Source organism: Epinephelus lanceolatus, chromosome 19 (genome assembly GCF_041903045.1).
Source record: "Epinephelus lanceolatus isolate andai-2023 chromosome 19, ASM4190304v1, whole genome shotgun sequence".
Taxonomy (NCBI): domain Eukaryota; kingdom Metazoa; phylum Chordata; class Actinopteri; order Perciformes; family Serranidae; genus Epinephelus; species Epinephelus lanceolatus.
In genome coordinates this window covers 29,176,554-29,191,209 of record NC_135752.1, presented here as the reverse complement: position 1 = coordinate 29,191,209, position 14,656 = coordinate 29,176,554, and the positions used below count along the sequence as shown (strand labels likewise).

The window sequence follows — 14,656 nt, the reverse complement described above, 5'->3', positions numbered from 1 at the left end:
TAGCTAACCCTACACTTTTCAGGGTTTGATTTTGGTTTTGGAACAGGGAAGAAACTTATATATTTTTCCAACCTCTCCAGGTAACGAGTATCATTAATACACAATGTGCCCCAGGCACAACATTTAGCTCCAAATCCACAAAACCAGTCTGAAAATGAAGGAAACGATTGCATTAGAGTCAGTGGAGCACAGCTGTGTTGTTGTCTGAACCTGGTCTGAGCCAGCCTGATGCTACATTATGATTGGCCAGTCTGCGTCTGGGGGTGGGACTTAGCGAAGGGTCAACTGTTTTTCACTTCCCCTCTATTACGATATATATTTCTTTTCATTTTTCACTATAAAATGTCATAAAGTCTGTTAGTGTAGTCTAAATTGTAGTTTACTGTGTTATCTTTTCCAGCATTACAGTATTAGCTTATTATATTGTCATTACTCTACATGATTAAATAATGACGCAAGTTACTGTTGTTTAATTGTTCTTTGTATAATCTTTGAAGAAACAACATGCTTTTAAGGAAGCATCAGCTTTACAGTGTTTGATTCAGTAGTTATTTTTGCACCAGTGTTAGCACTAAGATAAGGTTAAAACATCTGAGTCCGCTCTCAGTGAGTTTGTTAAAAATAAATAGTGTGGGAGTAAGAACTGAAGTGGATTCTAATCTTCATCATGGTTGTCATTGTTTTTCATTGCTCTTAGAAGAAAAGACCTGTGAGTCATCAGAACAAGTAGCTCTGTTTAAAGTAGGAGAAAGACAGATCTCTCAGCCTGACATTCAACTCATCATTTCAAGTCACAAGTAGTGATTGGAAGTCAAAGAAAAGTGGTCGACTTGACTTTTAAAGCAACACTTCTTCTTACATAAAGCTACTGTTTGTGTTGATTTCCTTAAATCCCAGTATGGGTCTCTACAGCGTGATGTTTTTGCATATTCAGCATGTGTGTGAAAGAAAGAGCTCTTTGTTTGGGACTATAAAAAAATCACCTAAAGAAGTTTTCCACTTCATCAAAGTTCAATAAGCAGAGCATATGGACCCGTGAAGTTAAAATCTAATAAATGCAAACACACACGCCTGCACACATAAACACACGTACGTCACATTGCTGGACGTGAAGCAGTCAGATCTGAGACCGCTGTCTCAGGAAATACCACCAGGAGAGATGGAGATCACACGTAACGGCACAAATGGAGGCTTTTTGTTTAAGGTGACTCGGCAGATTGAGTCCACGTTGTTTTAAATGTCATATTCCTCATAATGCAACCGTGAGTCAACAGACCACCTCGCCTCTGAAGGATCTCTGTGAATTTATTTTGTTTGTATGAAATGTGCCATTAGAGAGACGCCGCTGCGTGCAGAAAGTTGAGATTTGACAGTCACGATTCTGTGGTGAAAACACCAGCTGACTCACTCCTGCCTCAACCCCGACCAAATCCTCTTCATGTGACATTGGCTCTCATGCGCAACAGTCTCTTTAATTTCTTACATTTTCTCTTAATTTTCTGTTAAGAGAAGAAAAAAGTCCACTCATGATGCACTGAACGTTTTTAACCATCCAAATCTGCTCCTTCCCCGATGTGCTGAGTGATGAATCCCACTTAATCATAGGTAACCTAGTGGCATAGGTAACACCCCCTAAGCACCATAGAAAGGCAGGTGTGCCGTGTGCAAAGACTCCAGCACAAAGGCTAGGAGGGTTATAAAGACGTAGTAGATTAGGGATCCCCCCTATGGAGTCTAGATGCTGATGGTAATGGTGGTGATGAAATGAAGAGGGAGCTGAGGATCTGGATGTGAAGACAAGTGGGCTTTTGATGAGTTTGTCCTTGGCTGTGGGTAAGGTGCCTGGAGGTGAACGGGGTGGAGCAGGGTGCGACGATTCCACCGAAAACGACAGCTGACAGGAGCAGAGAGGAGAACATATTTAAAGTTTGGCAGCAGCAACATAAATGGCTGAAGGAAATCGTGGCGAAGTTTACTTGGAGAGGGAACACCCATAGTCAGGTGATTGGTGGAAGTGGTGGGAGTGGGATAGAGAGAGAATTGTGAATGGATAATAGCGTAAAGCAGGGGCGGAAATCCCGGGGGGGACAGGGGGGACATGACTCCCCCTTCAATAAAGCTGTACCCCTCTAGAATAATTTGACTGACGAGGAGCGGCCATTACGCGCGATTATTACGCACGGTTTTGAGGTGCGCAGCGGCAGATCTCACAGCACACTGTTTATAAACCAGTTCACCAGTTTAATTGCAGGAAATGTTTATCTAACTGCCGGTAAAAAAACGAAAAAAAGCAAACAAAACGGTTTGCTCCTGCAGCCAGCCAGAGACGACGGATCTATTCCACACACCTGAGCCAGATGAAAAAGAGGGAGAGAAGGAGAGAGATGGAGTTTCTGTCTTTGATGAATGAAGCCTTATTGTTTTGCTGCTATTAAACAATGACAGACATGTTTTCTCCGTTTACTTAATAGCATAAATATTCACAATACTGCTCTGCTCCAGACACACTCAGCACCTTGGACAGCATGGCGCACCTGACTGTTGTCGTTGTGTACATGTTAATTTGATTTCAATCATTTTGTTTTAAATCTGGACATGTGCAGGTGGACTCAGCCAGTGCTGAGAAAGGTCTTATGCCTGCCTGTTGGAGAGATAGAGAGAAGATTAAAGCGTCAAATTGTGGTAAAAGATGCTGTATAAAAGACAACTTTTTTTCCTTGTCCCCCCCTGGAATTATTCTCTAAAATTTTACTGTTTATTGTCCCCCCCCCAACTATGAAATGGGATTTTCGCTCCTGGCGTAAAGTCTTCCATTTTGAGTTTACACTGAGCTTCATTGAAATCAGTGCACAGATGAAGTAAATTTTTCTGCGCATTAGTACTGACGTTAAAGGAGAGTCCAAAACCCATCAGTGGTAAAACATTTGTGATGCTGTGTCAGCAGCACTGCTGGAGGAAGTATTCAGATCCTTCACTGAAGTAAAAGTACTAATACTCATTCATGTATTCATTATCCATGACTGATTGTCCCATTCAGGGTCATGGGCTGTCTGGAGCCTATCCCAGTTGACAGCGGATGAGAGGCAGGGTACACCCTGGACAGGTCACCAGACTATCACAGGGCTGACACATAGAGACAGACAACCATTCACATCTATTGGCTATTTAGAGTAATCAGTTAACCTAACCAGCACGTCTTTGGACTGTGGGAGGAAGTACTGATACCAGACAGTAAAAATACTCTGTTAGTTGTAAAAGTCAAGCATTCAGAATGTTAGTAAAAGCAGAGGTATCAACTCGTGTTACATGATTTGGACACAAGTCAGAGTTGAGTAGAATTTAATGACTTTAGATCAGATTTTACAAAATCAGAAAACATTTACAGCTCGACTTAAATTTTTAACACCAATGACTCGTGACATCACTTGGACGTGAGCCTTCTTACCTAACAATACTTGATACCTTCCTCCAAAAATTAAAAAGTTATTATAATGTTATTTAAGAAGTGTGACAAGAATGAATTAATTTCCTCTCGTTTTCTGATTCAACTAATATTAACATTATTCATTCCAAGCAAGCTGACACTTAATCCTCCAGATCCACTTTGTTTGAACAAATCTGACACATTTCTAATCAAGCTGTAAGAGAGAACCATGAAGAGCGAACATTACCCTATTGATCACCAGTTGCAGAAAGTAATAGTAAGAATTATTTTTTTTGCAGTCAAAAACTATGGTGGGTGGTCAATGAAAAACAAAATGCACTATGCAAAACTTGACAGTTGAGACTCAACAACTTCGGACAAACTGCTTTTTAATGAATAAGATCTGAAAAAGCATTTGTGATTTTTGGAAACTTAATATGTTATTGCTCTGTGGTTTAAATGGCATTACATTCGGTGAAGGGCGCCTTTAGACTTGTTAAGGGCTCGATATTCAAAGTTTGGAACCTGGGACAGGACTTGGGACTTTTCAGTCTTAGCTTGAGAGTTATGTGTTAAGACTTGAGACTTGTGACTTGCAAAACAATGACTTGGTCCCACATCTGAGTAAAAGTATGTAAGTTTAATCAGGAAAATGTATTTAAGGATTAAAGTAAAAGTACTCAATACAGAAAACTTTAATACATTTAATAAATCAAAAAATAATCAGAATGACTAAAAGAAAAGCAGCAATGGCATGCTTTTGCATAAAAAGTGACAATTATATGACATGAAATAAAGACTTTACTTTTATTTATTTTTTTATATCTATATATTTTTTTAATATATTCATTTATTTTAATTAATTTATTTTATTTTAATCATTTTATCATATATTTACTTAGTTATTCTCTTCTTCTTCTTCTTCATCTTCATCTCTTCCTGCGCTCAAGACAGTGTGATTTGTACCCACTAGGACATTTGGGAAGGTGGGAGGGTGATTTCGGAGTGATTGCTTCGTAATGTGTTGTTTGTTTCTATTTTTGTTAATGGGATGAAAAATTTACATTCTAGAAAAATCTCAGACTTCTGTTTTGCAATGAGTACCTGCACTATGTATTACTTGCTTTGAAGTCTGTTTAATAAACATACTTTAAAAAAAGCAAACATATTTTCTGGTGACATGGAGTAGAAGTAGAAAGTGGCATGAGATTAATAATAAGTAAAATAAAAGTGCATCAAATTGTGTAAAACAACAATATGTGAACTGACTTTTTTCTTATCTTGGTTAGAGTGCTCTTGACCACTCATAAAGTTTTCTCTTGTCTAAGAGGAGAGCAAATCAGTGTGTACTAACAACTAAGAACAAATCATAGATGCAAAGAAAAAGGAGGAAAGTTATCCGTGTATAGCTTCCTGCAGGAGGCCCAGCGTCCCTCTGTTCTTTGTGCTGCTGTCCTTGTTGATTTCACCACCTGGTTTTTCCCTCTTTGCAGGAAACTGAAGCTGGAGAAGGAGCTGGCTGGAATGCTGTGGAGGATTCGCTGGGAGGACCTCCAGTTTGAGAGCCCCAATAAATACCACAAACGAGCCGGCAGCCGGCTCACCCTCTCGCAGGTAGATTATCGTCTCAGACACAGATTTACGTACCCACACTGTCAGACAAAACATAATAAAAATGTGCAGGTGAGGTGACAGAAAACAAACGTACCAAAGCGCTTTGCGGCTCCTGAGAGTTAAAAACTAAATACACCCACATGATCTCATATTAAAACTGGCAGCCCTGAACATCTCCTCATAATTCTGAGCTTTATATCGCCTTTTATTCCGTCAGTGTTGCTGGCTCAGCCTCCAACGTGTGATTAACAAGTTGTTTTTCTTCTGGCAGGTTACATTGCCATTCCTGCCAGTGGGAAAGACTCAGCACTGGGTCCGCAGCTTTCATTCATACACGGATGATTATCAGTGTCGAGATGTCGCTGCTGTAAAATTAGACCCGCCAGGAATTGAAAATGCTAATGCTGACATGTTTGAAGTGCAGAGCTTCACCCTGTTTACACACTGCGCTGTGTATTAAAGTGCAGTTTGTGGCTTTTCTTAGAAAAAGCAAACGCTGCAGCCCTGACAGAGTCCAAATCCTTTGTTAGTTCACACATTCCTGAAAGCTTTCCCAGTGGTTTATTGAAGGTGGCTGAGTTTTGCGGTGGCAGACGCATATTAAATGATTGTTAAAATAAGCCCCCGTCTGGCCCCGCTCCCTACATACATAATACCTCATCACGTTCTTCAAGTATCAGGTTCTGTTGTGTCGAGGGGGCTAATGCATCTCCTCTGGGGTTGTGCTCCGTCCCACACGTGCAAGCGTTCATGAGAAGCACATGCACACACCTTTTTCATTACTGGTTTTCGGTCCAATTCCTGGGATAATGTGCGTGTGGAAAACGCAGTAATTTTCCAGACCAATGTATTTTCCAGCATGCCATGTGTTGCCAACATTTGCATTCTATACAAATGTGTAGTTGACTGTGCTGGCTGGCTGTATGCACTGCGCCCACTTGATTTTTATTCACTCTGTGTGTGCATTGCAGACATTTGCCCAAGGACTCGAGTCGGTGTTATAAAAACTGAAAACACTTTATTTTCTCAAACATAAGCGAAAGGCAATTTCATGTTTCACTGTGAGGTATTTTGGACGAGAATGTCAGTGGATGAACCCTTTTCTATGTTGGAGTGAAGTGGAAGCGGTCTTAAATGACCAAAAATTTAATCCTCTTTGCTCTAATCTACACAACACTAACTGACTCTTCTTCTTTCTTTTTTTTCCTCCTCTCTTCTCACTACTCCTTTCCACCTTCTCAGAGAGGCTCCAGCTACGGCTCCTTGATAACTGCCCATGGAAAATATCAGCTATTTGCAAAAACGGGCTATTTTAAGGTAAGGCTTAGTGAGTTCTGACATTTTCAACTCCTGCGCACTCCTTTCCCACCCACACATGTGCACACTCGCAGAGAAAGCCGAGAGAGAGCTGGAGAGGAGAGAGAAAGAGAGAGTGTGGGCGAATTTAGGTAGTTGGTTTTAATGTGAGCTGCAGAATGCTTCAGTTTTCTTCTTCTTCTCTGTTTTTTTTCCCTTTCGTTGTTTCTACACTCCCGCCTCGCAGTCTGGACATGGCCGTCAACTTGTTGCTGCTGCTAATTTATACATTTGAGATGGAAGAGGTGTGAGGAAGTGTGACAAAAACAAGCCCCTGGTTAATGACTGGCGTGGTGTTTCGCTGCGTGATGCAGGTTTTATATGAATGCTGATGTCACGGTACAGCTTGAATGGATCACTTGAGGAACTGATACACTTCTCAAATTCAGTCGAAGCTGGAGGTGATTAAATCTGACACCAGGCAGAGAGAACATGCAGATAATGAAAAATAACCCCCAATGTATCAGCTCTCAAACATCATCAGCTCCTAACTGTATATATAAAGCCCCCACATTGGCTCACACATGAACTGGTTTCACAGTTGCTACAACATTTTCCTGCAATCTGTCACTTCTGTTGCTCCGAGATATTAACCTTGCTTTCTTTGTTTACTGATCCTCACATATCAAAGCAGCAGATACAGTTCTTCTTCTTCTGCAGCAGCAGACTGAAAAAGGCCCCAAACGTACCTGTAGGCTTTACTGCAAAATGCTGTTCTCTCCTCTGAACGCTGCTTTAATGCTCCTCTCTCCATTTTCATGCTCCGTGTTGACACTTTTTATAGTATCAGTATGATGCTGTTGATGTTTTTTTCCCTGCCTTATTTACATCTAAATCAGTGCATACTGATCATGCTCTTAAAGGGACAGGTCTCTCTTAAATCAAGGATACATATTTTTACTCTTCACTGTCATGCTACACACAAACTAGACTGTTTTGGTGTGAGTTGCAGGGTGTTTGAGATGTCTGCCTCAGCTTGTGGTGCTCAAAGTGCCAAAAATGAAAAAGCAGCAATGTCTCTTTCCAGAAATCATGACCCAGTTGCTCAGAAATCCACAGACCTTGTTGTGAGCAGTTTCATGTAGGAACTACTTTCTTTCTACCAAATATGAAGCGTGCATCTACTCATGGACAGGAGACTCGTGCTTGTGACAGTGTGAGATGTAACCTTTAATGGCGTCCTTCTCATCTGAGCTGTAAGGTTAGCTAGCTCAGTGGTGCAAGGTGAGCTAGCAGTGGATGCACGCTTCTCTCTGCATGGTAATACGGTTGGTAGGTGTAGTCACAACAAGGTCTGTGGATTATCTTGAGTAAGTAAGTAAGAGACATTGCTGCTGAGTCAAATGTATTTGTAGCCAATTTTTGTAGCGGCCAAACATGTGCCCAAAAAGACTTTTCCCATGGATTTACATTGTGAAAGACACACTTGTAAATCAGTGGATACATTTTTAGTGCGTCTCAGCTCCCACAAAATGACTTGTTTCACTATCAGGATTTAATCTGTCTAAAGTAAGTCTAAAGGAGCGTCACGATTAAATTATTTTTTTCCCATTCCATTTAGCAGAGCGCTAAACAAGAAGTAGCTAGCTTGGCTGGTGAAAGTCTTTAGTGTGCCTTCTCTGTGGGCCAGTGCTGATAATTTGGGTAATTTTATATACACAGCAATTTAACTTTTTATGCTTCATACGCAACTGAACTAGCCTGGTATGAGCATCCTGATGATGTGAGCTGGACTTGGTTCCACCCCAAACACTTTCAGTGGGCGGAAATACTCGCCTTGACTGGAAAACTCCTTCAGCCAGTCAGCGTATCAAATCACTGGGGAACATCTCCTTCATTACCAACCGAGCCAGATGATAATCAAGCTTTTGTCAAATTCTTTTGGAAGTTAATTGGTGACTCTTAATTGCCCGTAGGTGCAAATGTGAGTGTGAATGGTTGTCTGTCTCTATGTATCAGCCCTGCAATAATCTGGTGGATAAGCAGTTACAGAAAATGAATGGGCGAATGGTGAAAACGTCTTTTCCTCTGAGAAACTCAGAGCCACCATTACTGTTCCGCAAACTGCAGCCTGTATTTTATGTCGTCAACTACAACACAGTCCCTGATTGTCTGCTTACATTGTCAGCCAAAGTGCAGATCTCTGATTGGCCCCCAACCGCATTTTAATTTGTGGATACGAGATGGCCGTCACCAATTCCAGACTGATACAGGGGTTGAGCTCACGTAGTCTGGGTGGTCTTACCAGGCTACAACTGAGCAACTTTCATGTAGGAATGGATGGAGCCCTGCCTCCAATGCTGAATGCAGTTCTCTATACATCCATGCTTTGAGCACCAAAAGCCAAGTGTCATCTATTTCCATTACATTCAAGAGAAGGCAGACATCTCTATGGCCAATATCTCAAACACTCTGCAACTCACACCAAAACAATACAGACTGTTGAATAGATCTACAGATAAGAGGAGGAATATGTACTCTTGATTTAGGGGTGAACTGTCCCTTTAAATGTCTTCATAAAAGTATGAAGTGAACCCTACATCAGTGTTGTCCCTCATGCTGGATTCATTGCTCTGCCTCTTCTTGTGCTGCACACAGGGGAACCTGGTAGCAATCAAACACGTCAACAAGAAGAGGATAGAGCTGACCAGACAAGTTTTACTGGAGCTCAAACATGTAAGTGTTTATTAAATGTCCTGTGAAAGATTGTTTTACAGTGCTGAGTGGATTATTTTGTATCAATCAAGTCGGCTTTAATTGATTTTTATAGCAACAAATTCACAATGTTTCAATTGTCACAACATGTAAGACTAGGGGTGCTGTCATTTTATTTTTCAGTGCAGTTTTTGAACCCTAAATCATCTGCAATAGGCCCAAAATGCAGCTGCAAGGCGTTTAACCCACCCTGTGTCCCTTCACTGGTTTCCAGTTACAGGATTTGAGGAATACAGTTCAAGTTCATCACAAGGGATTACTCAACAGCGATGTCCCTTTCCAGAAATCATGACCCTGGTAACCCAAACTTGTTGCGAACAATTTCATGAAGGAACTATTTCTTTCTACCAAACTACGCCCACCAACCGTGTCACAGCACGGAAGGATGCGTGAGTCTGCTCATGGGCAAGAGGGTCACGTAAGCTTTAATGGCGTCCTCCTCAGCTCAGTGGTGCTAGGTGAGCTAGATGCAAGACCAGAAGAAGCAGAAGGCTGTTAGTCTTTTTTTCCTTCAGCAGAAGAATCCAAAATTCTTGCTTTTGGTTATGAAATCCATCTGAGAGGCCGCGCTGGCTCATGCTGTTGTCTCTGAGTGTTTGTCAGCGGCCTCAGTGAGATGAGAGCCAAGCGTGGAGACCTTGGAGGTGAATTGTATCTCAACAAGTTGTATTCAGCAAATCGTTTATTCACACACTAAAATAAAACAACCATGAATTGACATCATTGTGTTTACCACCGCAGCCAAAAGACCTTCATACAAGGTTCAGTCACTCCACCTGCTTTACAAAACAAGTTCCTCAAATGTCTCACTGCGTCGGCATGGAACATTTTCTCTGACTCAGTGAGACAGTAAAAGCTTTATGTTTTATTGGTGAGCGACCTGTTTGCAGGATGTTAGACCCAGCTCTTTATGATCACGTTGGACCATCGCAGGATGTTGCTCGTTAAAGAGTCCTTAAAACGTCTCTTCAACATCATCGACAGCAGCTGTTGATGAAAAGGTCCCTTCCACTGGGGGATATATTAGGAGAGAGCGATAAGGAAGCTGACGGGGAAAAATGCGTGTGGTTTGGTGATGGAAACACAGTGTGGCACCGGGAAACCCATAACTCGGAAATTACACGGGTGCTCGTGAACAAGATAGATGCTCATGGGGAAGATTTTTGGCCATTTCTTCACTTTGTCTTCGCTCAAGCCTCTCGGCTCCGCGCTGTATTTTTGATCCTTGTTTTCGTGTGAGCTGCAGCCCGCTGGAGGAGAGCAGTGTGCGCGTCTTGGATGCCTCTGTGGCCTCTTGGTCAGTCGGCAGGCACACATGGGAGAGAGGCTGCTGTCTGAGCTGGCAGCTTCTCAGACGCCCCGGGGGCCTGATCGGCTGTCAAACCTCAGCTCATGAAAAAGCCAACCAGATGGGGGAAGAGACGGGCCTGCCAGTGGAAACTTAACCACTTGTCTTCCAGCACTCTCCTCCTCCTCCTCCTCTTCTAGTAGTGGTTCTCCTCCCCCTCCTCACCAGTGTGCAGCAGGGGAAATTATATAGGCCAAAGGGTAGGCTAACATCTCCAGAGCCGTGAAACAGGAGCGACCAACTCCCTGGTTTTGGTGTGAGAGCGGCTGTCGCTCAGTGTGCTCAAAGAAGCAAAGCACACTGTTGAAACTGTGAACACTGTTTTTGAAGTTTCATGCTGGCTGCAGAAAGATTGGCCTTTTTTTTTTTTTTCCTGCTTAAGCTGCTTCTGTCAGCGCTCACACAGGCTGGAATGAAAGCACGAGGAGGACGTCCATGTTTCTATAAAAGAAAATCACTGGGCTTTTTCACACTTTCTCATAAAAGGAACCTGCCAGAAAATGTTCCCTCTTAATCACTTAACCTCAAACATCTCTTGTTTTCATACATTTTTACATTAAAAGTGATTCATGTTTTGGAAGTCACCTCGTATCGTAAAAACCAGTGTGTGATTGTGATTATTTTCCATGTGGAGCAGCTTTACACGTCCCGCCTGCTCCGCTCTGATATTCCTGCTCCGTACATCCTCTCAACACCTTTTTTTTTTCCATCATCCTTCACACACAGGCTCATTCATAACCTCCAAGGGCAATTTATGCACATGCACATGTTTCAACAGGGTGCCCTGAGCAGGAATGCGCCTCAACACGTAGAAAAGGACACGGTGCCAGGTAGCGGACTGCAAATAGACTATTTTGATGAACTGCTGGCAGTGTTATTCTCAAAACTCTGTATATAAATGAACCGTCAGTCCTCTTCCCCCGTCCTCTGTTTCCATGGGGTTAGGGAATGTGATGTTTGGAAAGAGTTACACTCACAGTTGCAGTGTGTTTGTGTGGTTATTTTCAGATGAGAGACGTTCAGTTCAACCATCTAACCAGGTTCATCGGAGCCTGCATTGACCCTCCCAACATCTGCATCGTAACAGAGTACTGTCCCAGAGGCAGCCTGCAGGTAACCTCTCCTGCTCCTATACTTTCATACATTAAAGAAAGTCCTGATTTACAGTATATCAGTATCAAATCATGACAGTTCTGCTCCTCAAAGTCTTACTTCACTCAAAAATATGTTTTACTTGTTGCTTCAGTTAAATGTTTGAGCTTATGTGCAGAGTTTGACACCAAAAGATTGTTTTTACATTCATCTCCTGACGGGTGAAAGGCATGTACGAGCAGGATTTTGTAACTTCACAACTTGTTTTGAAACCGATCACTGTCCAGAATGCATCTTACACAAATGTGATGTGGAAACTCCAGGTCACATATGTGCTTTTCAGTGAAGCAGGGGGATCTTGTGTCCGACAATAAAACTTTTGAAATGAAAAATGCTTGCGTACTGATAAAGAGTAGATGTAACTGTAAGAATTTTTACAAGGTAATTGAATCTTTTTTGTGGAAGAACCACATGAGACATACGTTAATATTCATAGCAGAGTATTTTTATATGTCCTGAAAAATGTCTGTAGGGGATCTTTAAAGGAAAAAACTTTTTAAAAACTATTCAACAAGCAACTTAGAGGCTCCAGCGCCTCTGCCAAGGCTGTCAGTGCTCATCATCGAGCATTTTACAGATACAGAATTTCTTGAGAAAGTTTATGCTGTTAATCGATCAACAGAAAATAAAAGAAATGGTTCAACATTTAGAGAACAATTCTCCAATGTGAGAATAAGCTGGTCTTTTGTTATGGATAGATGATCAAACAAAACAAGCAACGATTTGAAGACGTCACCTTAAACTTTGAAAATTATGATCAGCAGTTTCACAATTTTACAGACTAAAATTGAAAAAAATGTTAGAATCCATAATGAAAGTAACTGTTGTTTGCAGCAGTTTTTTATTTTACATTCAAGCAAATCCCTTGTTTCTTGACTCATGACCAGACTTCCCATCAAATTTCATTGAAATCTGATGACAGGTTTTTGACTTTGTCTGAAATCAACCCAGTTGCAGAATGGCAGAATTGGCACTGTACATTTCCACAAACCACAGATACGTTACATTTGTATGTAATGATGTAGCAGATGCATTGAAAGTTTATGTTTCTTTATTAGGATCCAGGCAGCTAAGCTGCCAAGACACTATTGTAATCCTAGGTATTCTTCTTCTTCTTCTTCTTCTTCTTTCTTCTTCCGAGGAAATCATACTTCCCATGGGTGAAAACTCACCAAACTTTGCACAAAGGTCCAGTCTCATGCCAGATATCCTCAGCTGTAAACTCAAGCCAATAGTCCTGATGATGGCGCTACAGCAAGCGTCTAAAGTTCAAAACTTTGAAAATTCATAACAAATCAACCATACGTGCTACAACTTCACAACTTTCATCAAACCCCAATACTGAAGAAACTTTTGTACACTTAAACCTATTAAGAATTATGAAGTTCATCACTCTGTTTTTTTCAAAAACTGTAAAACTTCTTAAACCTATCTCCTCCCACAATTTCTGCTCAATTGACACCAAACTTGCTACAGAGCATCTTCAGACTGTCCTACAAAAACTATGTTTATCAGATTTTTGATTTATCAAAAATTGAGCCTACAGTGCATCAAAATGTTTGACTGTAAACGGTACTGTAAACATATACATGCAAATTCTTGCTAAATAAATCTTCAATGTTCATGAAAAATTGACAAAATTCTAGAGTCATGGTAGACCTAACCCTTTTATCTCAAAAACTGAATTTTTGACAGCATTTTGAATTTTTCTCTAATGTGATCAATTGGAGTCAATGTAAAAATGGCAATTTTAAACATCAGTTTTTCACTTATGAAGCAAATCAATCATTGTTACAAACAAATTACCAACATCTCCATGCTGTCTAGATGCAATATGTGTATTTTCAGATTTTTGTCTTAATAACTGAATTTTTTACAGTGGTTTCAAATCTGCCTTTCCATGCACGGATGGCTGCTTGCCTACACAACAGTGAATGGCTTACTCAGTTTGTGAAGCCACTGTTGAGTTGCTGCTTGCCAATTAGCTCAGAGCGGTAGATGACCATCTTAGGTTCCAGAGGTTGCTCAGAATTGCCTAAAAACGCCCGGACCCGACCCATCGCTGTGCAGCAGCTATAATTGTTAATTGAATTTTTTTGGGTTATAGACAGTTAATCAAACAAAACAAGCAACAATTGGAAGACGTCACCTTAAGATCAGAAAATTCTGATCAGCATTTTCATAATTTCAGACTAAAATTAGAATAGATAATGAAAATAACTGTTGTTTGCAGCCTTGTTCTTATGTCTTACTTATTTTACATTTAAGCAGATCCCTTGTTTTTGGCTCACGCTCAAACTTCCCATCAAATTTTATCGAAATCTGACTGATAACAGGTTTTCGACTTTGTCTGAAATCAGCCCCTTCACCCCAATAAATGTTGGTTTTGTATGTTTCTGCAAACCACAGATACGTTACAGTACATATTTAATTATCTAGCGGATATGTTGAAACTCTACGTTTCTATATGTTTCAACAACGCTGTAATTAAAGGGATGCTTTGCTGATTTTAAACCAGCTTAGTATCATTACACTGTGAGTAGTGTGTAAACGAACTGGGGCAAACTTCTCTCCATCCACCAGCACCCAGATCTCTCTGCTCATCTCTCAGCCCAGTTTTCACTGGCTCTCAGGCTGTTGCTCAAATTACTGATCGTACCTCCTTATTTTTGTATGCCCGCCATCAAGGACACAAAGATTATAGAAGCAAATAGAGAGAAAGACCCACCCCTCTCCCTCTCTGTCTCAAACTCAGATCAAACTGTAAAACTAGACAGTGCTGATCAAATATGAACTAAGATCCTGTCACTGTGTTGCTGATGTCTCACCTAAAAGGTTCTCAGAAACATATTTTAGCTTACTGCACAACTGTAATACAAGGTTGTGTGTCACTCACCAGCGGGAGCGTTTATCGTTCCGGTGCAGCGCAGTGCATTCTGGTAGCTGCCACAGCCACTTTCCTGTTGTCTCTGGTCATGTAGCACCAATTTCAAAAGTAGGTGCATCTTTCTACTTCACGGACAGCCTGGTTTTATGAAAAGACCATC

The 14,656-nt window shown here is 41.2% G+C and overlaps 1 protein-coding gene across 1 annotated transcript in view; it reads left to right on the top strand.

Moving 5' to 3' along the window:
• Nucleotides 1-14,656, top strand: part of npr2 (natriuretic peptide receptor 2) — a 98,899-nt gene that overhangs the window by 44,880 nt on the left and 39,363 nt on the right. The window contains exons 8-11 of the mRNA XM_033646468.2: nucleotides 4,918-5,038; nucleotides 6,281-6,355; nucleotides 8,993-9,070; nucleotides 11,466-11,570. Of these exons, the coding sequence (XP_033502359.1) occupies nucleotides 4,918-5,038; nucleotides 6,281-6,355; nucleotides 8,993-9,070; nucleotides 11,466-11,570 (379 nt within the window). The remainder of the gene's footprint in view (nucleotides 1-4,917; nucleotides 5,039-6,280; nucleotides 6,356-8,992; nucleotides 9,071-11,465; nucleotides 11,571-14,656) is intronic.